This window comes from Cibotium barometz, chromosome 33, assembly GCF_041138505.1.
Source record: "Cibotium barometz isolate CiBa-2024 chromosome 33, ASM4113850v1, whole genome shotgun sequence".
Classification (NCBI taxonomy): domain Eukaryota; kingdom Viridiplantae; phylum Streptophyta; class Polypodiopsida; order Cyatheales; family Cibotiaceae; genus Cibotium; species Cibotium barometz.
In genome coordinates this window covers 26157053-26171800 of record NC_141078.1, presented here as the reverse complement: position 1 = coordinate 26171800, position 14748 = coordinate 26157053, and the positions used below count along the sequence as shown (strand labels likewise).

At 43.6% G+C, this 14748-nt stretch overlaps 1 protein-coding gene across 2 annotated transcripts in view; it reads right to left on the bottom strand.

The window, feature by feature from the left end:
• Positions 1-3951: 3951 nt before the first annotated feature.
• The window catches only part of LOC147619444 (Tetratricopeptide repeat (TPR)-like superfamily protein), a 31465-nt gene continuing 20668 nt past the window's right edge, over positions 3952-14748 (bottom strand). Inside the window, exons 2-3 of one of the 2 annotated variants that reach the window (XM_086773114.1) lie at positions 5500-5688; positions 3952-4488 (exon numbers count right to left, since the gene is read on the bottom strand). In XM_086773114.1, the coding sequence (XP_086629240.1) occupies positions 4195-4488; positions 5500-5688 (483 nt within the window). In that variant the 3' untranslated portion in view covers positions 3952-4194. The remainder of the gene's footprint in view (positions 4489-5499; positions 5689-14748) is intronic. The other variant, XM_086773115.1, reaches the window with a different exon arrangement.

Below are 14748 nucleotides of genomic sequence, written 5' to 3'. Positions count from 1 at the left end.
CTTTTCTTTGATAATATAACTACATTTTCTTTCATAATGGATTTTTTTAAATTTTATCTAAAAGTTTTTCCTACACATAATAATATTTTCATGAAATATTAAATTCAAAAAATTAACTTTTTGAAATGAAATTACTATTTTTACAATTTTAAAAAATATAATACTTAGAAATTACTTATATTTTTATATTTATAAAGTATATATTTTATTCTTTAAAATTTCATATTTTTATTCTCTTTCTATGTATGTTTCTCATGTATGATGTTATCTTTAGAAGATTAATATATATTAAATTAATTTTTTTAAAGTAAAAATTTTAAAAATTAATATCAAAAAATTTAATGGGAAGGTGGGAGGGAGGTGCCATGTGGCAGACGTGCATGCCACGGGCACTCACCTACCACGTGGTGCCATCATGGCTGATGTGGCTATACTCCCCATGTCTATATGGGGTGACATGTGGAAGGATGCATGACATGGCATTCCATGATGTGGCATGCCATGCCACTAAGTGTGAGGTGGCATACAAAGGTGACAAGATGATGTGGCATTAATGACCAGGATGATGAGGTGGAAACTCAACTAGGTTGATCATGTTAATATGGAAGAGGGGTGGAGGTGGCAAGGTGAGGTACCAATCATCCTTGGAATAGCTATGCATCCTAGGATGTTCTAGATTAGCAAAATAATTAGTTTTCAATATTAGCTAGGAAGTTATTTTTTTCTATTTTTCCAAGATCTAAAATCATCAAGAATTAAGTGTTTTTAGTTCATCTACTGGGAGAAGGGACAACTTGGAGCATCTACCTCAACTCGAGAAGCTACAAAACATCAAAGGTGAGAGATGAGAATGTCCTTTCTTGATCCCTCTAGGATCTATTCTACCAAGGTTGGCCTAGTGGCGGTTGAGTGGGTTGTCTCCCAACTCATCTATACTCATATCCTTGACTAAGGCACTTTCTTTCTTAGTTTGAACGTGGTCTTGGATGGGATGGATAACTTCCACATTCATGTCTTGTAAGTTGTCTACCAAATCGATTGCCTCTTGCAAACATTCATCAAGTTTAGACCTATAGAGATGGTCATGGATTTTATTTCTCTTTAACCATAAACCCTTTTTGTGGAGTGTGATGCATGTGGAGACACCATTGGAGCTGTTCTGAATCAAGAAGGTCATGCCATAGCTTTTGAAAGCAGGCATCTTCAACATGCCATAGCTTTTGAAAGCAGGCATCTTCAACATGCAAAGCTACACTTGCAAGTTTATGAGAAAGAGATATTGGCAGTTGTTCATGCCCTTACTGTGTGGAAGCATTATTTTCTTGGACTTGAATTTATTGTCAAAACGGATTATCAGAGTTTGCGGCACTTTTGGACGCAAACTAAGTTATTAGAGAAGCATATGAGATGGGCAAAATTCCTCTCTATGTTTCATTTTTTAGATTTTGTATACACCTGGTAAGAAGAATGTAGTGGCTGATGCTCTTTCTAGAAGGCCTTAGGTGCATGCTATCAGTGTTGCCTATCATTAGGATCTTTTCGACATGCAGAATTCCTATGATACTGATGATGATTTTCAGCTTATATGGGCTAATTTACAGCAGGGCATTTCATCCCCGATGCAAAACCGCTTATGTGTGCATAAGGATTTACGGCCTAAGGTGATGGATGAATGCTTGCACTGCCGTATTTTATGCAGGACATAGAGGAATTCTTGGCACTATATGCAGGCCTTGGAGAGGTACTTTTTATGGCCAAACATGCGGCGTGAATGCATGGTTTGACAGAAAGTGAAGTTCGACAGGCATAGGGCACCTAGTTTGCTTCAACTGTTGCCTATTCTGGATCAGCCATGGGAGTCCATAGTGATGGATTTTATCATGGATTTACCTAAAACGTAGCAAAGGAATGATGCCATATGGACCATCATTGCCAGGTTTAGCAAGCAAGCTCATTTCATTCTTGTGCGAACGAATATTAAGCTTGAGCACAAGGCGAGAATATTCTTGGCCCAAATTTTCAAGCATCATGGTATGCCCAAGACTATTGTGGGTGATCGGGATCCGAGAACCACAAGTTTGTTTTGGCGGGCTTTATTTGATAATATGGGCACAAAGCTGAGTTTTTCATCAGTTTATCATTCTTAGACGGATGGGCAAAGTGAAATTGCATACTTGATTTGCTCAAATGTTATGTGGCTAAGTGAAAATCAGATTGGGAGAAGTACTTGCCTCTTGTGGAGTTTGCTTATAACAATTCGGTGCACACCTCCACTAGGAAATCACCTTTTAAGATTGTTTATGGCAGGGTGGTGCTTCCATCTATCCTTCGCACGAAGGATGAAATCTTTGTTGTCAATGAGTATGTTAGAGATTTGGATACAGCTTTCTCACTAGTACGAACAGCATACAAAGAACTCAAGAAAAACATATGAAAGCTACAGATAAACATCGCAGACATGCAGATTTCAAAGATGGTGATTGGGTGCTTCTCAAGTTTGAGAAGGCACGCCTTCGAAAGCAACCCAATAAGGAAGCCAAGTGCCCAAAGTTGTCTCCAAGGTACTATGGGCCATTCCAAGTGTTGGAATGGATTAATGAGGTGGCTTTTAGGCTTGCTTTGCCTAAGCACTCGCACATACATAATGCTTTTCATGCTAGCCTTCTCAAGACATATGTGGGTCCTAAGCCGCTTGAGCTGGTTATTGCAGATCAGCTCCAAATTGATGAGCTTGAAGAAGTGCTTCAACTAGAACAGATTGTGTTTCGTAAGGAATGGAGAGCTGTCTAGTGGTAGGCTTATCCGCCGCCGCAGGTTTCTTGTGAAGCTTAAGAACTACCCTGCTATGGATGCGAAGTGGGTAGATGAAGACTACTTCAAGGATTATCTGAATCTTCTATAGGTTTATTTGGCTGCTTTTTCAGTTTTGCGGACAACAGATTAGCAACCGGGGAGAATGTCATTTTCCTGACTATACACATGTGGAGGAACACCATGGAAGGGTAGGTATAGACCTTGGTGTGTGTTCAAAGCATAGTTTAGTACATGTGGAAGGACTCCATAGAAGGATTGAGATCTTGGTGTCAGTTCCTGGAATGGTTTACTACCATTGTCCATGCCTCATTAATGCATCATAGCCTTACCTAAGCACCTATTTATTGATTTCTAATCTTTTCTTAACCTTAAATAGATGACAAATTAAATTGGCTTTATGGTCAACATAAAAGTATTCTTACAGGCATGCTTGTTGAAGACATGCCAAATCAATCGCTAATTATTCTACCTAAATTGGCTAATGTAGACATATTGATGGACACTAAGTACAAACTCTTACACCAACTAGTCCACACAATGGATAATATAGGTACTATTTAAGTTCTGAAACACTCACCAACTCAATTTTTCTTTTTAGTTCAAAACCGTGACCTTCAAAAAAAGAAACTTCCACCTCTCAAAGAATGTGTTGCCCATGGCTTAGCCACAAGCTCCTCCACGAGTATAAACTTGTGCATGTGTATATATACACATACAGGTACATACATATGATAAATATACATGTGCGTGTGCATATTAGTACATTAAATTACATATCTACATGTGTGTGTGAGCACGCACGAGCCTGTGTGTAACTGACAGAAATGTATCATAATACTTGAGGGCACATCTACAAAATTAAGCTTTAGAATTGTGTTCACAAGTCATAAGAAGCAACAAAATGTCTATATAACCAACGGATCAAGCTTTTCCCCTTACATAAGACACTTTTTTAAGGGTAACAAACTCCGCAGTGAGTCAATAAAGTACGCTGAACTTAGTGAAAATGTGATACACCTCTTGATAATAATTTGTATCGCCAGTTCAAAGTTAAGTGCATTGCCTCTGCTCCCTTAAAGAGTGAAGATATTGCTGAAACAGGTGGTAGAGAACAACAGGCTTGAAAACAGCATGACAAGTGATAAGACAGGTTATATTCCCTAAAAATTTTGAGAGATGCTCTCATAAAAAACTTCATTCTAAACATACATATGTACACTCCCAGCCACAAACGAGTCTAGGGAAACTTGTTTTGGCATAATCACTTCAAGATCTACTTTACAAATCAATGCAAGAATCATATGCCACGCTTACGAGTCTTCATACTCATTGAGCTGCCATCTCCCCGGGCAATGTTATGCATTGGTCATAAAAGCATTATTACTTATCAATGGATTGAAGCCCAACAGTCCTTAATCGGAATTTGTATTGAGGAGCTGAATCCTCCTCCTCCTCCTCCTCCTCCTCGTCATCACTAATATCACCTGCTAGACTGTCCCAACGAGAGTAATCAAGCCCAGAATGTCCTTTTGGTTTGGGAATCGCTTCCCAACCCTGCAAAGGAGGATCTGCTGGTTCCTTCGAAGGCAAATGCGATGTTGGGGAGGTTGATGAAGTCTCAGCTTTAGCATCTTCAGGCATCTCATCTTCTCCTTCAGGTATTGGAGCAAGTGACTTGCCAGAGTAAACATGATTAAACTCCCTCTCTCTCTCTCTCTCTCTCTCTCTCTCTCTCTCTCTCTCTCTCTTATGCCAGGCTTATGCACAGATTGCATGACATTGAGGTATCCGAGGATATGCAGTGGGGGATATATGCTTTGTATGAGTCTGTGACAGGCAGAGTCCGAGCTCCAGGCGGACTATCTGATAGGGTGACCAGCACGATAGGGGTGAAGCAGGGATGCCTGCTATCGCCCACCCTCTTTGGACTGTACACATTGATGCGGTCTCTGATTATGTAGACAGATTGGGAGGCCCAGGGGCATGCCTGGCAGGGGTGTTGATACCCATCTTGTTATATGCTGATGATATTGTTCTAATCTCAGACTCTCCGGAGGGATTACAAAGACACCTCATCCATCACACCCCCCCACTAGCTGAGTACTTTCATAGTTTATTTCATGTTCATTTTGTCCTTTTTTCTCTAGACATCCAGAAGACATTGACAGTTGTACATTGATTTGTCTCATAGGTCGAGTTCGGCCTCTAGTAGACGTTAATACAGCTTTCTTTCTCTCTCTCTCTCTCTCTCTCTCTCTCTCTCTCTCTCTCATCTGAAACAAAACATGCAGTAGAGGATGCACTCATAAAAATGCGATAAGTTGTTATTGAACATTTCATGACTCTTAGGAAAGATATATTTGCAGACCTGAGAGAAGAAACAAGAATAAAAAGGTGATATTCTGAAGAAGGTGCAATGCAAAGGTGAAGGTAGCAAGACCAGAGACAGACAACTTGAAAAAAAAAACACAAAAGACACGTCTCAAACAAGGGCTCTAATTATGTTGCACAAATAAGAAACCTGTTTTTGGAGGTCTCAAGGCATGCATCTGCATTACGGCACAGAGGAGGGAGGAAAAATACAAGGCTTGATAGTGTGCAAGTAGTCAAAAGAATTAAGCAATTATGAAATGTGAACACATGAACCCCTAAATGCATCATCATGCAAAATAGACAAAGCAGTACCACTTGTGTCCTAAGCCGAGCTTGGAGATTGCGGTATACATCTGATGATGGATTGATCTCCAGCAGTCTATTTACATCAAATAGTGCCGAATGATAGTCCTTCATTGCAACAAGTGTTTGTGCACGTAACATTAGAGCTCCCGTGTGTTTGGCATCCAATTCCAATACTGCACTGCATTCCTCAGCTGCCTGCAATGCAACATCTAGCCTCAGTTTTTGAACATAAATAAACTTTATTCCTCAGATGCATTTCAGGATTTCCCATCAAAATAGCACAAAGTTCAATAGAGATATGGATCATCAAGCCATCATTTGCTACTATTGATGTCTAGACCATCAATATATGTCTCTTTCTAGTGTAGATAACCCCAACTCATGCCAAAAGGCGTTTAACAATTCCCCATGGTCTTTTATCTCCTGTGCTTACTACGGCCATGCTGGGTTTGGTCAAGCCACCAATCATACATTTGCAAGAGGCACAAGCAGGAAATACTAGACATCAATATGATCAGCAGGAATGTGCTGAGAGCCTTCGTGTGTTGGGTGTATTCTTGCCTTGACCATTTGGAAACACAACCTTCTTGGAGCTGATTTGTCATGTGCACAAGCTGAGTTAGGGATAGACTAACGGGCGGGCGCCCAAGTGTGAAGGCCCGATGACCGGCCAAGAACCTATAAAAGGGTGGCCAAGGTTAGTCATTAGTCATATAGAGTCTCGCGAGACTTGTGAGAGCTCTATGGTCTTGGAGCCTGGATCTAGTGGTGCAGACGTGCACCTGCTTTACGCAACCGAGACCGGCAGCAATCTCGAGGCCCGCGAGGGTAGCTTCATGGCGGTATGGGACGTCGCGAGGAGGAGATTGGTCGGTACGTCAACCTAGTTAGCTCAGCTCGTGGCTCGGTGGGGACAGCCCAGACTGTGGGCTTGCCCATAGCTGTCATGGTTGGGAGGTGAGTCAGGCCTGCATCCCCTTGTTGTTTGTTTGTTTGCAGGTTTCGAGTCTCGTACCAGGAACGATCACGAGAAGATCCGGTGGGGATTTGACAGTGGTATCACGAGCAAGTCAGTAGGTAGAGAAGATGAGATCGAAGAAAGATATGTGTTCAAAAAAGCTTGCTGTTTTTCCTGTGCATACTGCTGTTTTCAGATTCAGTATGTTGTTTTTTCATCATAAGAACCCGTCATGATAGCGATTGAGGTCTAGAAAGGGTTGTTTGGAAAGATGGTTCTGAACTGTATAAACAGTTTCAGCAGAGAGAACGGAAAAAAAAAAAGCATGGTTGCTTTTGGCTCGGAAGAGAGAGAGAGAGGGAGAAGCGATGGATTGGCTGTTGCAGGGTCGCAAGCGCATGCTGGTCATGTGCTTGTTGGAGGCGCATGCATGTAGTAGGCTAGGTCTACGTAGACAGCCAGCCAAGCCTACGTAGGCAGTCAACCAAGCCTACGTAGGCAGGCGCCCAGGCCCAGGCCAGGCCTACGCAGGCGCCCAGGCCAGGCCGCCTTGTGGCCACGCCTACGCAAGGCTGGCGCAGACGCAGGCTGAAGCGAAAGCACCGGCAGCAAAGTTGGCGACGGCAGCATTCAACCGACGGCGCTAATCCGGGAGGGAAGGAGAAAAAAAAAACACAAAAGCATTCGGCGCTTTTGATTTTTTTTTAGATTAAACTTTTCTTTTTAAGTTTAAAAGCCTCTCCAACGTTTAAAGGTGTTTTATTTTTTTTAAGAAAACAGAATATATATATCCATATATATATATATCCATATATATATATATATATATATATATATATATATATATATATATATATATATATATATATATTAAACACAAAAGCCAAAGCTCAAGTAGCTTTTGGGAATCGTTATATAAACCCCTTAAGTGGGCTTCTTGCCACACATCTCTCAAGTTTTCAAGCTCTCCAGCTCACAAGTTCCCTTGCACTTTTATTGTGCAAAGTTCGAATTTTCTCTCCACTTGTCCTCTTCACGAAGTCAACCAAAGAATCAGAGTTGGAGCCCTTGTCGAACGTGAAGGCTTGCCGGCTACGGAAGATACCGATGCCGATCTTTTTGACGATTATGTGTCAAAATCAGATTTCCAAGAATTCAAAGTAGCTATCGAAGCTTCTTCTTCAGAACGTCAGGCAAAATTGCCGCCCAGATGCAAGCCTTGCAGACTTCCATCTCTCTTTTGACCACTACCCTCTCTACTCTTTCGGGTATGGATACCTTGGCCTCTGCTTTAGGCCCCAACATTACTCTGAAACCGTTCAGGGGCGAGCAAAAGCAATGTACCAAGGAGATTGTGGACACATGGCTACATAAGTGGCAGGTCCATTTTCAATTTCATCCATACGATGATGGAAAAAAGATCCAGTTATTAGCAGCAGCAGGTTTCCTCTTCGGCAAAGCTTTGCTTTGGTGGAAGGAACTCAACCCTAAGCCAACAACTTGGGCACAATTCGAAGACGTCTTCAAGAAGGAATTCCTCAAGAAAGAGGATGATTATGATGTTGTTGCCCGGTTTACAGCTTTGACCATGACCTCGCAGCACCTCACTTATGAGGTCTACCTCCAGAAGTTTAGGGACTTGCAGATGAAAGCTACAAAGATGGATCCCACTACTCTTTTGGGATTCTTCGTAGCTGGTTTACCAGACTCCTATCGTTTACAAGTTAAAAATAACAAATGCAAAACACTGGACAAGGCCATTCATTCAACTCGTATCTATGATGATACAATGGTCTCTTCCAAGTCTAAACCCGTTACCGAGCAGGGGAACAAGCATAAAAGAAAGTTCTCCGTACCTATGGCTAACACGACTGAATGAAAGTCTTCGGACCAACCTTCGAAGAATTCAAGTTCAACACCAGCGAAGAAGAAACGACTCCTTAGGGCTTTAAAGCTCACGAAGGAAGGACGTTGTTTTATCTGCGAAGAAAAAGGACACATGCGCAAGGAGTGCCCAAAGCAAAAGGGTGCAAAGACCAACGCAGGACCCAAGCCAAAGACAGCTAACCAGTTGTCTTTGACAAGTACATCAGTTACTGTACTTTCTCGCCCTAGTACTTGTTCTGATTGTCTGTTCAACTTTAAAGTATTTGGCTTACATGATCTCCGCGTTTATGGAGAAGTGAACGGCCATAAGATTCACATTCTTCTAGACCCTGGCAGTTCACACAACTTTGTTAACTACAAACTTGTGCAGAAATTGAGTCTTGATACGACACCCAGCAATCATACCTATGAGGTACGCCTACCTGCGGGAAGGCAAGTATGGGATCGAAAGGTGGAGATGCTTCCAATCCAAATTCAAGACTACAAATATACTCTGGAATGCTATGTTATGCACCTAGAAAATGTAGAGTTGTTATTAGGGATTGAGTGGTTTAAGACTCTTCAAGTCCAGATAGATTGGTCTAGTCATATTTTTTCTTTTCAACATAGGGACATCCAGTATAGTATTTTAGGTGATTGTATTCATCCCTCTCAGGGACCTCTTGTAAATACAGTTGATTTTGGAAATATAATGGATTCTCTTTGTATACCGCTTTCCATTGTGTATTGATTCCACTTTCTTCATTTCTCATACCTTCCATGGATGTCAATGAATTAAGTGTGTTTGAAAGCAAAGAATTACATAAGATACTTGATTCTTTTCAAGATGTATTTCCTAAGGAACTGCAATCGGGTTTACCACCTGAACGGGCCGTAGATCATCATATTGACTTGATCCCTGGTGCTTATCCTGTCAGTATTCCACCTTATAGGATGAGCCAAGCTGAGGAAGATGAGTTGGCTAAACAACTCGAAGATTATCCGAGGATGAGCCAGATCCGTCCAAGTAAATCACCTTGGGGTGCACTTGTGTTGCTTAGGAGAAAGAAGGACAACACCTGGAGAATGTGTATAGATTACAAGAGATTGAACAAGCTGACAATTAAGAACCGTTATCCTCTCCCTAGATCAGATGACCTGATTGACCGGTTAGTAGGAGCGAAATATTTCACGAAGATAGATTTACGTACTGGCTATCACCAGATACGTATTCATGAAAGGCATGTCCAAAGAACCGCCTTTCGCCATTACAAGTTTCTCGTATTACCTTTTGGGTTAACCAATGCTCCAGCCACTTTCCAGCAAATGATGAACGATCTTTTTCGTGAACATTTGGGAAAATTCGTCGTGGTGTTCCTGGATGATATTTTGATATATAGTCGTACTCTTGAGGATCATGTTAGACACCTCACGATTGTCTTATCTATTTTAAGACAGAATCGACTATATGCTAAGTTAAGTAAATGTGAGTTTTTTATGACAGACATCATTTACTTGGGACACAAGATCACTAGAGATGGATTGAGCATTGACTATGACCAAGTTCAGAAGGTTCTGGACTGGCCTATACCGCGAATAGTGAAACAACTTCGTTCTTTTCTCGGTTTTGTTGTTTTTCTTCGGAAATCTGTGCGGGAGTACTCTCAGCTCACACTACCGATGACCGACGGAAGGGGAGTATGTCATGTGCACAGTGTGTATCTACCGTGTGCTACACGCACACAAGACTAGCTTCGAGGTTTGGGGAAGCTTGGAGCTAGGCAGGCGAGCTGAGTTAGGGATAGACTAACGGGGGGGGCGCCCCCAATGACCGGCCAAGAACCTATAAAAGGGTGGCCAAGATTAGTCATTAGTCATATAGAGTCTCACGAGACTTGTGAGAGCTCTATGGTCTTCGAGCCTGGATCTAGCGCAGACGTGCACCTGCTTTACGCAGCCGAGGCCGGCAGCAATCTCGAGGCCCGCGAGGGTAGCTTCGTGGCGGTATGGAACGTCGCGAGGAGGAGATTGGTCGGTACGTCAACCTAGTTAGCTCAGCTCGTAGCTCGGTGGGGACAGCCAAGACTGTGGGCTTGCCCACGGCTGTCATGGTTGGGAGGTGAGTCAGACCTGCACCCCCTTGTTGTTTGTTTGTTTGCAGGTTTCGAGTCTCGTACCAGGAACGATCAGGAGGAGATCTGGTGGAGATTTGACATGATTTTATGATCAAGACAACACATCAAAGCCTAAGGTACTTCTTGATGCAAAAAATGCTTTCGGAGAAGCATATGAGGATGGCAAACTTCTTGTCCATGTTTCATTTTCAATTTATGCACACTCCAAGAAAGAAGAATGTGATCGCAAATGCATATATACCTAGATGAATCCAGGAACATGCCCAAATTCACCTTTTCGGAACGTGAATGTTATATACTCATGGTAGTCAACCCACAAGACTATACAACTATCAACTCCATTATGCATAGTATGGACTAGATACTACGACATCCCCACTAACGTCATCAGTGCCCAATAGTGGGTGTAGAACTCTGTATCAAGATATGCTCTCACACACGCACTCCACAGACACACACACACACACACACACACACACATAAGAGCATATATTCACACAAAGGCCTTTGTACTGAGTTTCTATCAAACCTCCGGAGATGCAGGGCAGACTCAGCCATAATGAAGCCTAGCACTAAGGGAAGTAGCAAATAGAAAGAATTAGTACAACAAATAAGTAGTTGATAGGGCAAATGCACCGCTAAAGATAGAAAGAAATAGCACAATATCAACTGACCGCAACTCGGACGAAAACTTCACAATGTGAAATCTGCATGACCGCTAATACGGCTGAATTATATACCTAGATGAATCCAAGAACATGCCCAAATTCACCTTTTAGGAACGTGCATGTTATATACTCATGGTAGTCAACCCACAAGACTCATGGTAGTCGACTCCATTATGCATAGTATGGACTAGATACTACGACATCCCCACTAACGTCATCAGTGCCCAATAGTGGGTGTAGAACTCTGTATCAAGATATGCTCACACACACGCACTCCACAGACACACACACACACACACATAAGAGCATATATTCACACAAAGGCCTTCGTATGGACTGATCTAATGGCTAGTCATGTACATGCCTCTTTATGTGATCAAAAAGGGGTAGCTTATGAAGGACAACTGCCTATGTGTTGTGTCAAACATGAGGCAAAAGGTCATTAATGAGTGCCATGCTCCTCCGTATGCAAGACATAGAGGTATCATTCCTCCTACGTGCATGATTAAGCGCTATTTCTTTTGAAATTTGGCCAAGTGTGCATAAGGATACTGAGGCATATGTACATGCATGTATCACATGCCAAAAGGTCAAGTTTGACAAGCAAAAGGCTCCAGGTTTGCTTCAGACGCTGCCTATTCCCTCGCAGCCATGGGAGAGTATTGCCATGGACTTTATCATTGATTTGCCTCATACTCAGTAAGACAATGATGCTATTTGGATATTGTTGACAGGTTTAGCAACCAGACACACTTCGTGCCGGTCAGAAAGACCATCCAGCTTGACCATATGGTCAAGATATTTGTGGCACAAGTGTTCGAACACCATGGTATGCCTAAGTCCGTTGTGGGGATAGAGATCCTGGGACCACGAGCCTCTTTTGGAGAACTCTGTTTGACAATATGGGCATTGAGCTAGATTTTTCATCGACTTATCTGTCAGAATGCACAGCGGAAATGAAGACAACTACTGTAGAGAGCAATACACAGATGAAAGAGAGAGAGAGAAGCTAGTGTAACTCTGCTATATACACCAATAAATTCCGGAATACACAATGGAGAGTGTGGGGGGGCAAGGGGCCATTTTATATAGCCCCAGGCTGCTCGTCAGCCACCACAAAAACAGCCGACAGCAACCCACAACTAGTACAAGCCCAGTTGGCCAGCAGAAAGGCAGTCGGCCAGCAAATCGGAAGTCGGCCAAGGCTGTACTGCAAGTCGGGTATCAAACACCTAGTCGGCAAGCAAAAAGGAGACAGCCGACAACCCTCCCACACCCAGAAAAATGGGAAAAAAATACATGGAAGTGAGGAAAAATGGGGACACACCAAAACTGTGCGGGCACACCCACAACAGAGACCCTGACAGTGTGTACATATAGATGACTGCTAACACCCCCTCTCAGCTCCTAGATGTGGAACCAACCCTAGTGAGCTGGAGTGCCGCCGGAGCATAGCCTGAGGTAGAGACTTCGTGAAGGGATCCGCCACATTGTCCTCCGTCGAACTTGGATACTCAAACAGAACGCGGAGCTTCCTGCTGCAGCGGGGGCTCATCTCCAGCTACGGTCTCAACCTCCTCAACTGACTGAGGCAGTCCAGGTGGAACAATCGACTGGGAATCATCATCAGAATCATCTGGGTCTCCAAGAAGTGGCGGCTCATAAACAGTGGAAACCGGAACATGCTCATCAAAAACCACATCCCTACTGACGACAACCTCGTTCCTATCTGGATCATACAACCTATATCCCTTGGAAAGAGAGTTATACAAGCTTTTGGGACTTTGAGTCCAGCTTCCCCCTCTGCTTCTTTGGAATGTGAACATGTGCATCACTCCCAAACACACGGAAATGGCAGACGTCAGGTTTCCTACCAAAATGTGCCTCAAAGGGAGTCATGTTCGGTACTGCAGTCGTCGGAGAACGGTTGAGGATATGGACAGCCGTAGCCACAGCCTCTCCCCAAAGTGGACGAGGAAGATCACGATGCTCCAAAGCATTGTCCTCGCCATCTCCACCACAGTCCTGTTCTTATGCTCAACTACTCCATTCTCTGACGGCGAACTTGTATTAGCCAGCTCCTGCTTGATGCCATGTTCCGCACAAAACCGCACGAATGCATTGGAAGAAAATTCTCCTCCTTTGTCAGCCCTAAGAGTCTTTATCTACAAGCCACACTCTTTCTCCACCATCACATGCCACTCCTTGAACCAAGCAAAAGCTTGGTCCTTCTCTGAAAGGAAATAAACCCATGTGAATCTGCTACAATCATCAACAAGCAGCATAAAATACAAAGAACCTCCCAAGGATGATGTCTGCGTAGGTCCACACAAGTCAGTGTGTACCAACTCCAAAGGTTTCGAAGCTCGCCTGGAAGCCTGCTTCAGAAAAGATTTCCTATGCTGCTTACCACGAATGCAAGAACTACAGCATCCTTGCCTGCTGCCAACATCTGGCAAGCCAACCACCATCCAGTCCCGGAAAGCTCGCTGCAATGCATCCACATTCAACTGGCCAAACCGAAAGGGCCACAAATCACCAATCTGAGAACCTGTCAAAGAGGAGAGTACAAAGAGTTTGTATATACCATTCTCCACGCCGCCTTCCCAAACAACCTCGCCAGTCTCGCAGTCCCGAAGAGCAATAGAATGCTCCTCAAACTCCACCCGGAAGCCAGTCCTGCACACCTCATGCACTGATTATAAATGAAAACCAAGTGCTGGGACGTAAAGAACACGAGAGGAATGTTTCTCCCCTCTACCATCGGGACTTGTGGGTTTTGTCCCCACAGCTATCATGGTTGGGTGGTGTCAAATCCCCACCGGATCTCCTCGTAGAACGCTCCTGGTTCGAGACTCGAAACCTGCAAACAAACAAATAAGAAGGGGATGCAGGCCTCACTCACCTCCCAACTATGACAGCCGTGGGCAAGCCCACAGTCTTGGCTGTCCCCACCGAGCCACGAGCTGAGCTAACTAGGTTGACGTACCAACCAATCTCTACCTCGCGACGTCCCATACCGTTGCGACGCTACCCTCGCGGGCCTGGAGATTGCTGTCGGCCTCAGCTGCGTAAAGCAGGTGGACGTCTGCACTAGATCCAAGCTCCAGACCATAGAGCTCTCACAAATCTCGCGAGACTCTATATGACTAATGACTAACCTTGGCCACCCTTTTATAGGCTCTTGGCCGATCATCGGGCGTCCACACTTGGGCGCCCACCCGTCCATACTTGGGTGCTCGCCCGTTAGTCTATCCCTAACTCAGCTCGCCAATCAACCTGCCTAGCTCCAAGCTTCCCCAAACCTCGAAGCTAGTCTTGTGTGCGTGTAGCACACGGTAGATACACACTGTGCACATGACATACTCCCCTTCCTCTAAGAGCTCACTCCTGAGCTCACTAAAAAGCCAGGGTAATCTCTCTGAAGAGTAGTCAATGTCTCCCATGTAGCGTTCTCCTCAACACGATCCTTCCACTTGATCTTGTATTCCGTGATAAGCGTATTACGCAATCTTCTTTCACGAAATCCAAGAATCTTTTTAGGTTCGTGTAGAACAAATGTCATGTCCTCGACATCTATGATTTCTTGAGGAGTAACTAACTGGTCTGTTCCACCCAGTACTTCCTT